General features: G+C 35.7%; 1 protein-coding gene across 1 annotated transcript in view; it reads right to left on the bottom strand.

Annotated features, from left to right (window-relative positions):
* The window catches only part of LOC128985055 (nuclear pore complex protein Nup155), a 210,283-nt gene that overhangs the window by 170,025 nt on the left and 20,134 nt on the right, over positions 1-20,124 (bottom strand). Inside the window, exons 3-5 of the mRNA XM_054404431.1 lie at positions 19,259-19,393; positions 16,860-16,956; positions 2,074-2,234 (exon numbers count right to left, since the gene is read on the bottom strand). Coding sequence (XP_054260406.1) covers positions 2,074-2,234; positions 16,860-16,956; positions 19,259-19,393 — 393 coding nt within the window. The remainder of the gene's footprint in view (positions 1-2,073; positions 2,235-16,859; positions 16,957-19,258; positions 19,394-20,124) is intronic.

Here is a 20,124-nt window from a genome sequence, read left to right as displayed (position 1 = left end):
GCTAAATACATAGTAAAACTATGTACATCCGTCCCATTATCATCTTTCGTTAATTAAGCTAAAAAATAACATTTTTGCTATATTTAATCAAATCTTTCTCGTTGTAATATCTTATTATATATTTAGAATCGCTTAACATCATTTGGGAGTGTCCAGAGATGGGATTGTATTAATGGGAGCTTAGGACGAATCCTAGAATTTTTGTAACCCCAGATAACAATATTAGATTTAAAATTGCATAGGAGCTCTTGCTACCCTTCCCTTCACACATTCTTGGATAAACCTCTGGATGACAGCCATGAAATAAATCACTATCTAGTCATTCGTAATCATAATTCTACGCCGAATTTTGTGTTTTCCAAACTAACTACAGGTGCATTTTTGTATAGCATGTGTTGTTTAGGAGTTGTAAGTCGAAAACTGGTCAAATAATCAACCTTTTGGCCATGTTGATGAAAATATCCCAACTTTGAAAAGGTACAGCGGCTAAACGGCTCGGCCGATTTTGACGTATTTAACATCAATCGACGCGGAATTTAATGCACTAAAAGACACCTTTGAACAACATTTTCCTTAGGATTCGTTATTTAGGAGTTATAAGCGAAAAACTAAAAAATGTGCAAAATTTTCATAGTTTTTCGACTCCCAAAACTTAAGCAGACGTCAGAATCTGTCGCAAACTCACAGGAGTCTTATTTGGGACCCCCAAGAGGTATTAAAACACTTTCCAGCTTTAGACGATTTTTTGGGGAGCATATGTCTCATTTGCCTGGGCTATTTAGGATCCATGTGAGATCCAATTGGCTTACATATATAAAACTTCTTTAAGACATCACCAATGTATTTTGATTGATTTGCTATCAGTTTTCCTTCTTTTTCTTCAAGATTCCTAAGTAATGGTTCAACTTATCTAGATCTCTCATTTCAAATGGCTTCATCAGTTTGTTTCTTAATTTTGAAATAATTCTTTGTTCTTATATGCAACTAGCTGTAGGCCCGTCCTACGTACGGGAATATAGTAGTCGATTAATACTGAATATAATTCAGAAAATCTATTTTACTTGCATAAAGAAAAATTCTGTCAGTTTTAATAGTTAAAATCATCATGTAAACTAATATCACGTGACAACCTATATCTTTCATCCGATTATAGGCCTATACGATATGCATTTGAAAACCGATAATTTTACAATAAAACAGCAATTGTGTCGATTTGAAAAGCCTTGAAGTGAGTCCATTAGTGGTCCATTCACACACACACACACACACACACTGGTTTAAAGTATAGTAGCTACATACTACCTTTAATTGCATATTATCAAAGATAATAGAACACCAAAGATCACTAACTGAAACGATCGTTGGATAATATTTTTAAATATTGCCACTGATCTGTGCCGCTCTCTACTGGTTCATGTTTGAACTACGTCCTCGTAGCGGTTGACATGGCAACAGACCTACAAAAACGCGCGCGCGTACACAACACACACCGTAAGGGGTACACAACGATAAAGTCGCGATCAGCCTGGACGAGCTTTTGGACCCGGCTTCCTGCCAAACTTACGACATCATTGAGTTTTTTTAAAGACAACTGTTAGGGCGAAGACTAATTAAGTTTAGAAGTTTTTTAATGGTAAATATTTGGGCCAATGAATACTTAGGCGCACAAATGTTACGACATTCTGTTTGTTTTTTGTTTTTTTTTTTTACTAGGACGTAATTTAAGCTATGGCCTTGAGTTTTGAGACTGAGTTTGGCTTTGTTACAGCTATGCGTAGATTTGTTACAGCTATGCTACAGATTATTGTAGAGCTGGCGACGAGTCGGCGTATTCTGTCAGTGAACCCGAGATTCACATTTGACAAATCCCTAGTTCTTACTTTATTTTAAATTATTGATTAGGTACAATAATATTGGTTAAGTATTACAATAATCTTAATAGCATGAACACAAGAATGGGGTTAAAATGCTAGAAACGCTGCCGACAACTGGTTGAAAACTCAGTAACACTAGAATATTGATATTTTATACTATTTATTAGAAGATAGTAGTTAACACTTCGTATGGTATTACCTTGGACAGACATAAGAGAAACTCCCAACACAATTATGTCAGCTGTGGTGGTCAACACTAACAAGTGTCGGATAAAGTTGTGGAACACACCAGGCTTGGGCTTGACAAGTCCAACACTTACTATTGTTTCACTGAGACCATCGTAATACGCAACATCCGTCCTGCAAAGCAACAATCAATCTATAAAATACCATTATTTTTACTATTGTCTATTCTACTATTTTACTTTAAAAAGCTATTTTCTATAAACTGTAGGCTATTGGTCAAACAATTTCTAGCCAACACACAGGGTCCTGTTTATCACTGTCATAATGACATATATTTGGGACATAATAAGGACCAAATAAAAGCCAACTTTCAGCTGCATCACAGAAAATTTTGACTTGAATCGAGCATAGTAATATCTTTGCATGCAGTCAACAACTGCCGGCCAGATAAGATGTGATTCTAATTGCAGACAGTGTCAAGATACTCAGTGAATAAAATTAACTGAGAAGATTTATTAAGTTCTAAAACATTAATAAATGGACTTGGTCATAATCATAAATATCATTCATTCATTCATTTGTGTGATCAGCAAATGCCAGGAGAGATCGGCAGACGACGGGAGCGATCAGAAGACATCAAGTTTGATCGGGAGACAACAGCAGTGAACAGTAGAAGTTGGTTGCACTCGATGCAATTTATTGATGTTTTATGTCAGCATTTTATGTCACTACTACTAATTACCCCCGCTGCAGTAAACCTGCAGACTAAGCGAATTTCCATTAGCCTGATTGGATTTACACTAAAATATCTACTTAAAAATATCACATTTATTCCCTATTTAAATAGCATTAGTTTAACGAGTACTTAGGTTTGCTGCAACAGGGAGGGTAAAAGGGTGTTTTTTTTTTTATGTTAATAGTTTAGTATGAAATTAATGCATTTTCCAAATTTGATCAAAATATGCTCATAAACAAGCAAACTACAACAGTTTACAAATTTTCTCCATAAGAATAACATGGGAATTTTAAATTTAAAATTTTTTGGAATTTTCTGGTGGTTTGGAAAATGGTTTGGAAAGAAGTTGCTAAATTTGATGTTTTTAGGGTCAAAAATGAGAAAAACCTATTTTTACCCGATAAAACCTCCCATAAACTCCTGTTTCCATAGTCTGATCATGCTAGTTAATGAACTCGTTCGAATAAACGTAGGTATACTCGTTTGTACCAAATTTCATCAAAATCGGATAATTTTTTCTTGAGTTATCGCGCTAACGGACACATATCTATATCTATAAAAGAGGAACTATGTATGTATGTATATATATATATATATATATATATATGTATGTACGTTATGGACTCCAAAACCGCTCACCAGATTGTAATGAAACTTCCAGGCATTATTAAGCATTTTTCAAGGATGGTTTGTTTGAAGTTTTGTGCTAAACCATCAAAAGGGCTTCGCCCCAGAGGGTTTTAAGTGGGTCGATATTAGACTTTTTGAACTACAATATTTACAAATAAATATAATTTAATACACCCCCCCCCCCTGCAGCAAACCTGCAGACCAAGCGAATTTCCATTAGTCTGATTGGATTTACACTAAAATGCCTCCTTAAAAATATCACATTTATTCCCTATTAAATAGAATTAGTTTAACTTAGGTGTACTTAGGTTTGCTTAAGAATAACATGCAAATTAAAAATTTTTTTGGAATTTTCTCCGTAAACATTAGGCGCACAATAACGCTTTAATATACTAAATTATTTATTTTTTTTTAAGCTTTACAAAATGGTTTGGAAAGAAATTGTTAAATTTTGTGTTTTTTAGGGTCAAAAATGGGAAAAACCAATTTTTATCCCACAAAACGACCCATAAACCTCCGTTCATGTAGTCCGATCATGCTGGTTTGCGAACTCGTTTGAATAAATGTAGGTTTACGTTTACACGTTTATACCAAATTTCATCAAAATCGGATCATTTTTGCTCAAGTTATCGTGCTAACGGACACATATATATATATATTTATATATATAATATATATATATATAAATATATATAATATGAATTTTAACGTATGGTGTTTTTGGCCTCTAGGGACCTCAAAACAAAAAAGTAAATCGGTCCGGGGTCTAGGTCTTACCATGAGTATTACGGTAATAGCTTATTCCCTAAATAGGAAATTCGCTAAAAAGACAAAACACAATAAACCAGCATTGCTACCCAACAATTACCTTTAAACATTCTGTTAATTTTGCTAGTCTCGCAGTAACGGCTGTTTTTAGAAGACGTTTAAGGGGTATTTTGAAATAACAAGCACTGCCAAAGTCCAAAACGCTCCTGATTAGCGAGAGTCTACTGCACATGTAATTTGTTGATTATTTGTGTTCATACAAGCCATTTGCAAAGTTTGCAAGATCAAAATTCCATGATTTTGCTGGGATTGGGGGAGACAATCACTATGTCGCCATGATCACAAGAGTTGACCACCGTGTTAAATTGATTGTGGGGGCGATCATTATGAAGTTACAGTACTAAGGATGCAGCAGATGATCATGATTTTGCTGGGCTCACGGAAGATTCTTGAATCAAATCCAAATTACAGAAGTATTGAGGATCGGTAATTTGCTTAAATCCCAGTTACCTACGTTTCATAAACCAATAGAAATTGGGTTGTCCTCAAATGAATTTATTACACAATCCACTAATCAATTCAAATTTCTTTTCATGGTTGCCAAAATTCCTTAATAAAACAACTTAACACATAACCATTTCTATTTTCACACTAATAGGTACACTACAGTCCAGTCAATGAATGCTCAAAAGAGGGGTGTAGAGGACATGGAGAGGGGGACATTTTTTTTCTGCGGGAATGTGTTCGGGGTGGTTAGAAGATAAAAATACCAAAAGTCCCCACCCCTGGCTGCTGCTTCAGCGGTGGGAGGGGGGGCAAGACCCCATTTTTTAGTTTTTTACTTCTAAGCTAAAAACCGTGCGTCGTACGGAAAAAATGTAAATTATAAAAAGAAAGATGATAAAATTCTCTACAAGAATGGTTATTCATTTCTTATGTATATGCAATAGTTTTAAAGATATTCTCAAAATAATATAAAAATTATTTTCTAAATTGATTTTTCAGTCGTTTTTTTCCAAATAAATTCATATAATCGATTAGCCTGCTGTTGTTTTACATTAGTAAGGATAGAAAACAGGTTTTGGAGCACTAACCTATATAATATAATATATCCATCGTATATATTGTGTTAAAAATAGTTTATATAAATTTATTTAAGTTATGTATTATTGTCATGGAAACAAGTAATTTTGGCATAATTATTACACTAAAAATGAAAAAGATTATGTTTGCAGCTACATTTGTCCAGGTTTATTTATAACAATTACCGAAACCAAGACTTTTAATACTATTGTTCATGATCTGACTCACTTGGGACGAGAGGGTCCGACTTCTGTCCCAAAAACAGGTGCCATCTGGAACTGAGAACCACCATCTAGGACATTTCCATCATTCAATTCTTGTTGATTAGTCTATCGAAGTAATAATGCGGTGTAGGCCTATATATTTTTTATCTTCCTCATTCATTAGAATGGGCATTCCATGTAAAAAGTTCCCTTAGCAGTTCTGGCATAACGGGGTACAATTGGACATTTTCTTGCATGCACAAATTGCACATGTGGCACTGTTATAATCTTTAGTACGTTTGCAAAAAAACTTGGTTAAGGGATTAACTGTTCCTGGTTACTATAATTTCGGTGTCTCTGTTCAAATGAATACTTACTGACCAGTGGCGGTCCCTGGTGTGGGGGGGGGGTCAGGGTGGTATATATCCTCTCCGAAATATTTTATTACCTAACATAAATACTAATTAGCTTGAAGATATTTTAGAGCTCAAATACATATAAAACTACGTAATAATTATGCTTTAACTTCCACATTTTTTTTGGGGGGGGGGGTTGGACCCTCCGAAGGTTATCCCCCCCCCCCCCCGAAATTAAATGCTGGGACCGCCACTGCTACTGACTTTTTCAATCTGTAGCGTCTTTCTTGGTCTGCCATCTTTGTGCTGTTTTCTGAATTGCTATAGTATTGAACAGTGCAGCCTTTTTGGTCTTTCTCATACCACTCTCATTAAATAAAGAGAAATGGAGCAAGTTCAAATCGTTAACAATCCTTTAAATCTTGATAGCTTTTTTAACTTATACAAATCCTTTGAAACAGAATTAAAGGTTTTGCTACAACGTTTTAATCATTGCAATATCGATGGTTGAACCCACAGAGGACAAAGGGAGAGCAATATTTTCCCGTGACAACTTGTTGTCCGAAAATGATTACCATTTGATTAATTACTTACTGACCACGTAATAGAGCATCGTAACAGTTAACGGATTCATCTCTTACAACCCCAAATGCTATTGACATGATGTCTTGAGTTTCAGGGAAGAGTGGGTGATTTTCAAACATTGCTGTCAGTTAAAAAATATATAAAATTTCATCATTTGTATCATTTTATCAAGGACAACTCTGTTTGGAAAACCAACTACCCTCAGAAATGTGGGGTTGGGAGTGCAAAAAGGTAATCGGTTTTCAGTTTTAACCAATGAACCACCTAACCCACGAAAAATGTTGGGCTTGTTTTTTTGCAAACATACTAAAGACTGTAGCAATAAAAGATGTACATGCAATGAAATGTCCATTAATAATTGTTCCTCGTTGGCCGTTATGCCAGAACTGCTAAGGGAACTTTTTACATGGAATGCCCATTCTGATGAATGAGGAAGATAAAGAATATATAGGCCTACACCACATTATCACTTCGATAGCCAATATTGAGTCCAATCAACAAGAATTGAATGATGGAAATGTCCTAGATGGTGGTTCTCAGTTCCAGATGGCACCTGTTTTTGGGACAGAAGTCGGACCCTCTCGTCCCAAGTGAGTCAGATCATGAACTATAGTATTAAAAGTCTTGGTTTCGGTAATTGTTATAAATAAACCTGGACAAATGTAGCTGCAAACATAATCTTTTTCATTTTTAGTGTAATAATTATGCCAAAATTACTTGTTTCCATGACAAAAATACATAACTTAAATAAATTTATATAAACTTTTTTTATCACAATACAATATATATGATGGATATATTATATTATATAGGTTAGTGCTCCAAAACCTGTTTTCTCCCTAGTGAAAAAAACAATAGAAAATCATTAGACATTTAAATGATATCACTACATATTGTATTGATATCATTAGATACATAGTGATGTCAATAGATGTCTAATGATATCAAGTGGTATCATTAGAGAATCTAGTGACATTAATCACTAGACATTAGTGAACTTGAAGTGATGTCTAGTGATCTCTGTTCGTCTAGTGACTTTAGTATTGATATCATTAGGTGATTCAATTATATCATTTGGTTACTTAATCAAATGATTTGATATACATAATAATCATTTGGTTACTTAATGATAATATTAAGGTGTACAATATTGAAATGAAATGAAATGATATTTATTCGTCTATAGACATTATATAAATGCATGAGACACAGTCAAATTATATAAATACATGCTGATAGAGGCACAAGTCAAGTTCAAGCAACTAATAGTAATAATAAAGAATTATTACAAATCATGCAAATAAATAATCATACAAAAGCAGATAAGCTATAGACAGGCTGAAAATACATGCAAGGCTGGTATTAAATAATCATTTGAGGTTATGTCATTGGTTGTAGAGCAAAAAACTCATCAATCTTATACAGGGGGTTTCTGACAAGCCATTCATAAATTGCATTCTTAAAACTATTGTAAGGGAGTTGAATTATTCTTGGCGATAGTTTGTTCCACAACTTTCTACCCATAATAATATGGCTTCTTTTAATCTTTTCTAGTCTTGTAAAAGGAATGTCAAGGTTTTCTCTTTTCCTAGTGTCAAAGCAATGAAAATCACCCCTTAGAGCAAAGGTTTCATGCAACTTAAAACTAGATAACAATACATTATAAATATAAAGGTTTATCACAGTCAAAGCATTAAAGTTAATAAATAATGGTTTACAATGCTCATTTTGATCTTTGTTAAATATAGTTCTAATAATCTCTTTTTGGGCAACAAGAACATCATTGATGTGGTAACTATTTCCCCAAAGGATTATCCCGTAGCTTAGAATTGACTGGACAAGTGCAAAGTAAACATTTTTGAGATGATTTAGAGGCAGAAGGTTCCTTAATTTTCTAAATAAAAAAGTAAGCCTACTTAGTCTTGTGCATATATGTTGTACCTGGGAGTTCCAAGTTAGTTGGGGATCAACAATTACTCCAAGAATCTTAACATTTGAGTTGTTTTTTATAGTTTCCTCCATTTGAGGTATAGGCCGCAAGCTAAATAGCATAGACTGTGTTTTGTCCTCGTTGACAAGGAATTTATTTGCTGCAAACCATTCAGAGGTCAAACTTAGGCTACTTTCCACTGCAGCTACAAGCTGTGTTACATCTGCACCCTTACTTAGAATGGTGGTATCGTCTGCATACAAATATGCTTCACAGTTGAGGCTGAAGGGCAGGTCATTGATGGCAATGAGGAACAGGAGAGGACCTAATACTGAGCCCTGAGGTACTCCACAGTTAGTGGATAGGACAGAGGACCAGGTATTGCCTATGCAAACTGCCTGTCTTCGATCAGCAAGGTATGTCCTGAATAGGCTGAGGCTCGCACCACGGATACCATAATACTCCAGCTTTTGGAGGAGGATGCCATGGTCAACACAATCAAAGGCCTTGCTTAGGTCAATAAAAGTGGCCCAAGCAGCCTCTCGACTTTCAAAACAATTGAAGACTGTACGGACCATGGCATCGATGGCCCCCGTAGTAGAGCGTCCAGCTCTGAAACCAAATTGTTGTTCGTTGAACAGAGCATGATACTCAAAAAAATTTCTCACCTGGTTATAAATCACATGTTCGACTACCTTAGCCAAAGTCGGTACCAGACTGATAGGCCGATAGCTCTGAGGACTAGCTTTATCCCCCTTTTTTAAAATCGGACAGATCTTTGACAATTTTAAAAATTCAGGAAAGTGTCCTTCCTGAAGACAAGCATTTATGCATACTGTGAGAGGGAAAACAACACAGGAGGAGGTCTCTTTGATGAACCAGTAAGAAATGTCATAAATATCTTTTGTTTTTGAGTTTTTCATTTTCCTAATTACCGATAGGACTTCATCACAAGTTACATAACCAAACCTGAAAGATGCATTTGTTTGAGGTGCATTCTTTAGAAAAACATCAAAAGAAGTATTTACACTACTTATCTCAGATCTAATACTAATTACAGAGTCAATAAAACCTTTATTGAGATCATTGGGATGCAAGGGAATGTCAACTTTTTTTGTACTACCACCAGAGTTCTCTTTTACAATTTTCCAAGCAGTTTTGCATTTGTTTTGCGAGTTCTCTATTACCTTGGCATTGTGTTTTAGCTTGGCATCATTGATTGCTTTTCTATAGAACTTCTTAGAATTTTGATATTCCAACTTAAGGGTAGGACAATTATTACTAGACTTAAGGTTAAGGTATTTAAGATGAAGTTGTTCCTTGAGCCTGAATAAATTATCATCAAACCAACTATGTTTAAGTGTGTTCTTGTTATTCTGAGGCTTAGATCTAATCAGTGGAAAACACAAAGCAAACTCATGCATAAAAGTGTCAAAAAAGTTTTGAAAAATGTTACCTGGTTGTAGTGTTCCAAGGGTAGTCAATTCCTTTGTCCAATCAGTGTTGAGCATTTTTGACTTAAAAAGTGTGAGATTGTGTTCAGAGAAAGGCCTTATAAAGGTATTCTCGTCTGTATTTACAGGCTCAAGGTTTTTACATACAATAGCAAACAGAGCGAGTCCATCATGGTCCGAAAAGTGACAAGGAACAACACTTAGTTCAAATCAGTGTCTAGTGATCATCTGCTACTTAATTTTGCCAAACATGAAAAAGATTGTTTTACTAATAGTTTTACCTAAAATTAAGAACTCAGATAATTTTTATTTATTTATAAGCTAGGAAAAACGTAAAATTACTATGAAAATTCAATATTTTCTTTGGATTTTTTTCAATAATACTGGTCCTGTAAGTTTTTATTTACTACATATTTTTTTAAATATTTAACTTTTAAAATTGAAAAGTAATCTCTGCTTGGAAATTGTAATATAACATCATAATTTTAGTCTGGGAGGCAGTGTAGAGTGTAGGTTGTAGCGTTGTAGCATTTTGTATTTTTCAGAATGTAGGCTATACTACACATTTCAAGCAGGGGACATATGCATTTTAAAGTTGAGTTTATTTTAAAAGTAAAACACTAAGGGTTGGCAAATAATTTATAATTACTAGTAAATACAAATACAACGTAAATTTAATTTATTTCAAGAGTAATATAACACTAAAAATATGTTAAGTCTCTAACTTGGACTTGACTTGGCACGCTACATGCGCACAAACTGGAGTCAGACCGTCAGACGACAACATTCAAATTCAACTGTCAAGTCAACGTCGACGTCGAGTGGACTCAGGACTGGACACAATCAATCATCCAACCAAAGGATCCAAGGCAACCGCAGCCGTCCTCGGCGAGTTTATTTATTTCGGTATTTATTTGCAATCGGATTCACCAGAGGGAAAATACAATGATCTATGTGTGACAACTACCTAGTTCGTTATAGTTGAGTACGTTAGTGAAACAACTATGGAAGCTACATAAACATCAAGACTCACAAGAAAGATAACCTCAAATTATTACAGTTCTGTGTCAGTTTCAATTATGTTATGAGTTGTTATTTAGTGACTGAGTATTGACATAGCCTACATCTTTTCATGTTTTAATCCTTAGAGCATGTAAGTATAAAAGTGATAATAAGTTAGTATTTTAGGACATTAGGCCTAGACCTTGCAAATAATTAAATACAAGAAACCTCAAAACAGGTTTTAAGGATAGTTACAGTTTTTACTTAACTTATGTACACCTGACCAAATGTATAGGCCTAATGTTGTATACAATCTACAATCTATATATAAAGCCAAAAGTACCCATGAACTTTTGAGAAAACTACCACTCACACCCCATAAACCATATACTTAAAATGTTCGTCATGACGAGAAACCTTGTGCAAAACCATCCATTATTTCTTAAATTGCCATATAAGGTCGTAATTGTTTTCCAAAGGGAACTTTCCATATACCTAATGTTAAAAATACCTCAGCTGTATTCATTTGTATGTTATTCTTTCAATTTATTGCCTTATTAAAATCAGGTGAGATGATTTGTTTGTATAACTGTATTCTGTTTTGTTTGTCTCAGCTTAACCTAACCAATCAATAGTTTTATTAATACTTATGAAGTCAAACGGGGTGAAGCCCGTGGGTAACAACTAGTTATAGGCTAAACTTAACTTACTTCTAGTCTATATCAATTGTAGGCTATGTTGTAGGCCCATTTTGGGGCGAATCATTAAACTGCAGAACTGCTTTAATCTAAATAACTTAGAGAAAGAATTATTCTGCTCATGAATTAGGCGTTTTTAAGAGGCAAAATGAATGCATTTACATATAATTTACAAAACCTCCTTATTGTTTTAGACAAGATACCTGTGCAGTTTTGGTGGAAGTAACTGTTTGGGTGCAGTGAAGACGACTAAAAATCCTCCCGACTCCTGACTAAATTGCTGTCCAGTAGGCCTATATAAGTTGGCTGGAGGAAGGATATAAGTTATTTTATCTTTTGCAATCTGCATGAAGTCAGCTAACTTGCGTAAGTTACTTTAGCAAATTTCTCCATAGGGAATAAGTTATTACCGTAGACACGGAAAGGCCTAGGGATCAATTTACTTTTTCATTGTGTTGTCTCCAGTTGCCATAGCCTATTGTTCTTTGAGTTTTTATACAACCTATCCATGGCAGTATTAAGAATGCATATTTTTTGCTATGTAAGTTATGTGTGTGTGTCCATAACTCGAGTAGTTTTGATCCAATTTTGATGAAATTTGATATGAGTGTCTAAAGATGACAATAGATTTGAATGAGTATGTGAACCAGAAAGGTCAGGTTATGGGAACGGGTTGTTATAGCGATTATAAGTTTTTAGTCAAGATGGTAAAGTAAAATTAAAATTAGATTTACTGTACCATATCGATTAAAATTAAAATTCAAAATAAAAGGGCTTAGGCTATGCTACGTTTGATTGTTGAGCAAAAATCAGAACGGTGTAGGCCAAGAATTACCTGCACGACTAGTAAATATTAATGTAGGCCTAAATAACTCTGATTACTAAATATAGGGTCGCCGGATTTCTACCCCCGGATATTTACCCCCATGAAAAACGCCTACGTCATTTTGACGTCACGAGGGGCGGGGCCTATACACGGTCGAGAAACAGCCCGCGACTGGAAATCTACCCCCGGACATCTACCCCCAAACATTTACCCCCAGACATCTACCCCCGGACATCTACCCCCGGAAATCTACCCCCGGACATCTACCCCCCGTGGTCAGATCTGTCACGTATCGGCCAATATTCATTGTTGTAATTGATTTTATTGACTGTTTTATGTAAATCAATGGCTCTTCGGTTAGTAATTACCCTCTAATATCTAGTATTACACATGTGATATGTCATTGTCTTGTTTAACATTATCTATCTTCCTAATGAAATAGGCTGTAACAGCCCTATTTCACCCGAACTACTTCACCGATTTTTATGATCGAGGTGTAATTTTAAATCTTAAGATCTAGCGCAACGCAAAATGGTAATTAAAACTATATTACTAGAGAGGAATTAATAATGAAATAATTAATTTATTTATTGATCAACCAGTGGCAGGCTTTTTATCAACATTTGATTGCACTGTATTCTTACCTCTAGTAATCAAAAAATAGCCTCTTTCAATGATATGTATTAAATTTCACGAACTGCGCTCGTGCATCGCTGTTAGCTGTTACTGTATGTGAAAGTTGGCCAAACATTTAAATCACTGTCTGGAAATAAATCAAATGCTTAAGGGTCAAACTTTTTAAGTCCTTTATCAAAATATCGTTTTAATTACCATTTTGCGTTGCGCTAGATCTTAAGATTTAAAATTACACCTCGATCATAAAAATCTGTAAAGTAAAGTTCGGGTGAAAAAGGGCTGTTACAGCCTATTTCATTAGGAAGATAGATAATGTTAAACAAGACAATGACATATCACATGCGTAATACTAGATATTAGAGGGCAATTACTAACCGAAGAGCCGTTGATTTACATAAAACAGTCAATAAAATCAATTACAACAATGAATATTGGCCGATACGTGACAGAGCTGACCACGGGGGTAGATGTCCGAGGGTAGATTTCCGGGGGTAGATTTCCGGGGGTAGATGTACGGGGGTAGATGTCTGGGGGTAAATGTCCGGGGGTAGATGTCCGGGGGTAGATTTCCAGTCGCGGGCTATTTCTCGACCGTGTATAGGCCCCGCCCCTCGTGACGTAAAAATGACCTAGGCGTTTTTTCATGGGGGTAAATATCCGGGGGTAGAAATCCGCTACCCCTAAATATACATTTAGGCTAACGAATAAACTAGGTATTAGACCCGGTGGCCACGTCTTTTAGTTCTGGGCCAAAATTAATTTGTGTGCGTACATGGAATGGGCCACCGCTACAACAATAGGCCTACCTGTTATTTGTTAAATGTTTTTTTTGGGTAAATTGTCTCTAGTGACAGTTTCATTTTAATATTTATGACAAAGCTATTGTGGATGCCTGAAGATATCTGATGTGTTGACAAAAACGCATCGCAAATCAGCAGTGAATGGGATTGTCAGAAGGTAGGTAGGCCTATACAATTAATTTTTATTTATATTTGACATTCCAGTAGTAGTAAATGAATGCCGTACCACTAGGCAAACTTTCAACTTTTGAGTTAAAATTTTGCTATAAATTGCTGCCCAAAACCCGTTTAGTATTTAATAGCGTGGATTTCTTATTCACTCTGTAATAAATGGTTTAGCCTAATTTTTGTTCTGGTGAGTTGACAATATATAGATTTCAAAATATTTTTGATTGGTCATTTTTTATTTTATCGGTGTATGCCTTTTCAAGACTTATCTGTGAACGTTTTCGAGAGGAGGTCCTCCACCAACAGAAAACGAGGTGGTCCTGCTTTGTGAAAAGTTATATCTCACAAAAAATGTCACAATCACAAAAAAATTCCAACCCTAATAGGCCTAGTTAAACACTAATTATTAAAAACAAAAGTAAACTTTATTCTGATTCTTAAATCAATATATTTTATTTACGCAGAGGATACGCGTCCGGTAACCGGACGTGGATTAGGCGTCCGGCAGTTACTGTCATAACCTAACCTAACCAACCAAACTTGCTGATAATTAAAAAATCAAATGAAGGTTCAATTCTCTTCATAACATAACATAAAATTATAAATGCCAAAAATTCTAACAAAAGATGTACAGTTAAGAAGAAATTACATTCAAAGCAAAATCTGTGACAAAAAGTTAAAGAAACCGATGGGTTTCGAACCAGGGACCTCTAGGATATCAGCCGAGCACTCTATCCACTACACCACGAACAACGCTGACCGAACATCGTATCGTTGTGGTAATGGCGTTCCGGGACCCCACAACCCGGTGACGTCACTACCGGACGCCTAATCCACGTCTGGTTACCGGACGCGTATCCTCTGTGTTTTATTTAGCTTGGTTTCATTTTAAAGATATAATTTTTATATTGAGCAAATTCCTGCTAAACTGAAATTATGGGGACAGAACTTTCATGTACCGTGTCTGTAACTAATCTTCCGAATAGTCAGGGTTTGGTGTTTTTTGTTATTAACCCATTTGTTTGTTTTACGAATCAAAGTACGTAGTTACTATAGGCCCTAACTGTGCAATCTTAGTCACATATTTAACTTTTTGCTACCTTTGTTACTATTTTACTGATAAAAGTTTAGAAATTTGTCTCTAGAAATTTTTTTCTGCCTATATCATCACAAGTTTATGTCTGTGTAAGGGTCAACATGTTATCCTACATGACACTGATCGTGGTAAGTGTTACTTAAGAGCAACATCTTATTTTCTTGACTATCTTAGGGTGAGTAAGACAATAAGTAAGTGATGTCTGACGAGATTTGATTGCATCATTTGTCACCACCATGCCAAAATCATTAGACATCACTATGCAAAAGATCACTCAACATTACCTAGTGATACGTAGTGGTAATTGGGCCAACTAGACATCACTACGTTACCTAATGATCATACATTACCTAGTGATACGTAGTTGTAATTGGGCCAACTAGACATCACTACGTTACCTAATGATCATACATCACTACGTTACCTAATGATATCACTACGTACGTAGTGATGTCTAGTTGGCCCAATTACAACTACGTATCACTACGTATTTTTTTAATGATTCTCTAATGTTTTTTTTCACTAGGGCTATCTTTACTAATGTAAAACAACATCAGGCTAATCGATTATATAAGATGGATTTGAAAAAAAACGTCTGAAAAATCAAATTAGAAAATAATTTTTTTATTATTTTGAGAATATCTCTAAAACTAATGCATATATAGGGTGATTTTTTTATTGGTGTGGTTTTTAAAACTAAATAAAAAAATGAAAAACAACCTGCATTGACATAAAAATGCATTTATTTGAATTACAGTGTCATGACATTAACGTTTAAAAATGATTTCTGGCATATGGGCTCCATTCCGTTTGCGTAGAAAGCCCAATCGAGAAGTCCAATTTTCGAACTCTTTCCAGCAGCTGTGGTTGAATTCCGCCAATAACTCGACGAATGTTAGCTTCCAAGTCATTTAAAGTTTGTGGCTTGTCAGCGTATACTTGAGACTTAACACATCCCCACAGAAAGAAGTCTGTTGGCGTGATATCACACGACCGTGGGGGCCAGTTGACACTACCTCTAAATGAGATGATACGTTCACCAAATGTTTCTGCCAAGAGGCCAATTGTGTCGTTTGCCGTGTGGCACGCCGCGCCGTCTTGTTGGAACCAGACATTTTCTAGATCCACTTCAAGTTCGTTAAGCTGAGGAACGAAAAAGTCCCGTAACGTTGCCCGATAGCATTGAAACTTTAAATGACTTGGAAGCTAACATTCGTCGAGTTATTGGCAGAATTAAACCACAGCTGCTGGAAAGAGTATTCGAAAATTGGACTTCTCGATTGGGCTTTCTACGCGAACGGAATGGAGCCCATATGCCAGAAATCATTTTTAAACGTTAATGTCATGACACTGTAGTTCAAATAAATGCATTTTTATGTCAATGCAGGTTGTTTTTCATTTTTTTATTTAGTTTTAAAAACCGCACCAATAAAAAAATCACCCTTTACATAAGAAATTGATATAACCATTCTTGTAGAGAATTTTATCATCTTTCTTTTTATAATTTACATTTTTCCCGTACGACGCACGGTTTTCAGTGTAGAAGTAAAAAGCTAAAAAATTGGCCCCTCCCCCCGCTGAAGCAGCAGGGCCAGGGGCGGGGACTTTTGGTATTTTTATCTTCTAACTACCCCGAACATTCCCGCAGAAAAAAATTTCCCCCTCTCCATGTCCTTTACAATAAATTTATTGACTGGACTACTGATTAATTACAAATAAATATTTTAACTAACATCAACACAAAGTTGCTACATGGTTCAACACCGTTGCAAAGCTACGTAAGTGATAAAACACATTAAAAAAATTTTTAAATTGCCCATTTACTTACCCATGTTCAAAATCCCAGATGTATATGTCACTGTCAATAGTGAGCCATGCTCGGCAGATTTCTGGAAACACTCCCATCATGCAGCGGCATTGCATATCTTTTAATAGTTAAGGTGTATTTTAAAATAAAATCAAAATCAAAAGTTTGAGTTTTGAGTGGATATATCCGTTTTGGGTCCCCTTGGACCCAAAAAAGTGGTTTTCGATGTGATGTCTGTGTGTGTGTGTGTGTGTGTGTGTGTGTCTGTCTGTCTGGATGTGTACAGAGCTAGGGACTACACCAGTGGTCCGATTTCGATGAAATTTGGTATGTAGGTTCTAATCCATGGTATCTCGAGGCGTTTTTTTTTTCATTTTTTTGAAATTTTGATTTTTAATGGGGATTTTCCATAAAACCCATAAAAAACCGGAAAAATCTAATTTTTTCAAAAATGGCCCGAACGATTTTGATAAAAATTTAGTATGTTGTAAGCCCTTTATATCCTGAACAAAATGGTACAAATCCCATTTTTGTAAAAATTATGGTTCAAAAGTTATTGTAAATTATGTTATTTTCCCATAAAACCCCATAAAATAACGGAAAAATCGGATTTTCCCAAAAATAGCCTGAACGATTTTGATGAAAATTTTGTATGTTATAGTCTTTAAATTCTGAACAAAATTGTACAAATCCCATTTCCGTATATTTACTCTCACCGCTTACACATGGTAAAGGTTGTTGACAAACTTATGGGAGAAAGTATGTATCAGAATGCTGATACCGATTATTTGTTTCTTGTATTTGTTGTAAAATGTTGTTTGTTTAAATTTTAGTAACCAGAATTATGATAGCCATTTTGGTATGTTTATAAGAATTACCTCTACATAAAAGATTTTGTTAAAAATTGTAACTGTAAATCCTGAGCTCTAAATCAAGCGCGTGTACGGACAAACTTTTATTATTGTCCAAGGATTTTTAATAGTTGTTTTGTTTACTATGTGGTATTTGGCCATGCCAAATCTATTGAAATTGGTCACAACGCTGGGAAAAATTCAGTTTCCGCACTGCAGCCCTTGGAAGTTCCCATGCTATTTTCGATGCCTTTATGTAGCTTCAGGTAATAAATCAGCTGATACAGGTTATTTTTATTGCAGTCTACAATTCTACGTATTTATAAAGGTGTATCAAAATTTTTACTTTGTATCATCTAAAATGTGTTCACATTAATTACCATACATAAAGAAAATGTATTATTATTTAATTAGTTATTAAATTGTATTAATAAAATTCATTATGTAAGGTAATTAATGAAAACACATTATAGATGGTATAATTAAAACATTTTGATACACCTATAAATAAGTATATTATATCTTTAACATCTTTAATTTAGTTAATTGACTTAAATAATAAATGTACAGTAGACCCCCTCTTAACCGACCTCGTATTAACCGATAATCGGATTATCCGCCCTCGATCGTAAAATAATACAGTTTGTTTTAACCGACCTTGCTTTGAGAGCAGCTCCGTTTAACCGCCGCTTTCTAGGATTCCCGGCATTTCCGCTCCCACGCTGGGCGATGAGAACTGAACCATACGCTTATCTCCACAGGATATGACCAAGAATAAGTTATTTTGTATTGTTAACAAAAAATATAGCATAGCCTATTGTCGGTTTGTCATCATCATTCATAGCACGAGCAAATCTGATCTGAGTTGTTATCTGCGCGGCAAATTTATAACGTCATAAAGTGCGTTACGATTTTGAGAACTGATTATCTTATCGCTAGAGTAAACAAACAACGCAACTTGTAGTGATGGCAGGGAAGGGGGGTTGTCAACTCCAAGGTCAAGATAGTTTTTGTGCCTCGAGCCTCCAGTGAGAGGCTATAAATAAACATCCTGTCTTGTAACAAAATGGTTGCTTGTATCTTTAATTTCGACAGAAGGTTCTGTACTGTATCACGATGGATTTGGAAAGCATCAATTAATACATTATAGTACAGTACTAAAGTTATTAAAATAGGAATTTTTATTGACTCTTGCCTAGTATTATAATATATGCCACTGAAAGTACGCCTATTTGACTTAACCGTGTTTTGTGTTTATTTGTCACTTTTCTGTCAATACGAAAAAGGAGATAAAAGTAGTTTACTTTATAAATAATGCAAGTATGACTTCAAAATAATATTATATAATTCCAAATGAATAGCACTTCGTTATGTTATGCTTTTAGGGATTGCCCGTTTTAACCGACCTTTTCAGTTATCCGACCTAGGTCCGGTCCCATTAGGGTCTGTTAAATGGTGGTCTACTGTACTGCTTAATTCAATCCGAGCTAAGCTTAGTTGCTCGCCATGCTTAAATTCTACCAATAACAGAAAATAAACTAAACAATATGCTTGATATTAAGAGGATACGACCAAAATGCTCCATAATCTCAGGAGGTAAAGGCACTTTGTTGAGAGTAGATAGCTGAGTGACTGAGGACAGGCCAGAGAGAGAGTTTACATTAGGGTAGTCCAGCTCACTCAGTCCACTCACTGTGGGACCACCTAGAACCAACATAGCACACTTATATAGCTGAATCACTGAGGACAGGCCAGAGAGAGAGTTTACATTAGGGTAGTCCAGCTCACTCAGTCCACTCACTGTGGGACCACCTAGAACCAACATAGCACACTTATATAGCTGAATCACTGAGGAAAGGCCAGAGAGAGAGTCTACATTAGGGTAGTCCAGCTCACTCAGTCCACTCGCTGTGGGACCACCTAGAACCAACATAGCACACTTATATAGCTGAATCACTGAGGACAGGCCAGAGAGAGAGTTTACATTAGGGTAGTCCAGCTCACTCAGTCCACTCACTGTGGGACCACCTAGAACCAACATAGCACAATTATATAGCTGAGTCACTGAGGACAGGCCAGAGAGAGAGTTTGCATTAGGGTAGTCCAGCTCACTCAGTCCACTCACTGTGGGACCACCTAGAACCAACATAGCACACTTAGATAGCTGAGTCATTGAGGAAAGGCCAGAGAGAGAGTTTACATTAGGGTAGTCCAGCTCACTCAGTCCACTCGCTGTGGGACCACCTATAACCAACATAGCACACTTATATAGCTGAATCACTGAGGACAGGCCAGAGAGAGAGTTTACATTAGGGTAGTCCAGCTCACTCAGTCCACTCACTGTGGGACCACCTAGAACCAACATAGCACACCTATATAGCTGAATCACTGAGTACAGGCCAGAGAGAGAGTTTACATTAGGGTAGTCCAGCTCA

This window comes from Macrosteles quadrilineatus, unplaced genomic scaffold (assembly GCF_028750875.1).
Source record: "Macrosteles quadrilineatus isolate MER2022 unplaced genomic scaffold, UCM_ALF_1.0 Scaffold_1__1_contigs__length_201487025, whole genome shotgun sequence".
Classification (NCBI taxonomy): domain Eukaryota; kingdom Metazoa; phylum Arthropoda; class Insecta; order Hemiptera; family Cicadellidae; genus Macrosteles; species Macrosteles quadrilineatus.
Note: the sequence above shows the minus strand (reverse complement) of the source record. Positions and strands in the feature narration are given on the sequence as shown.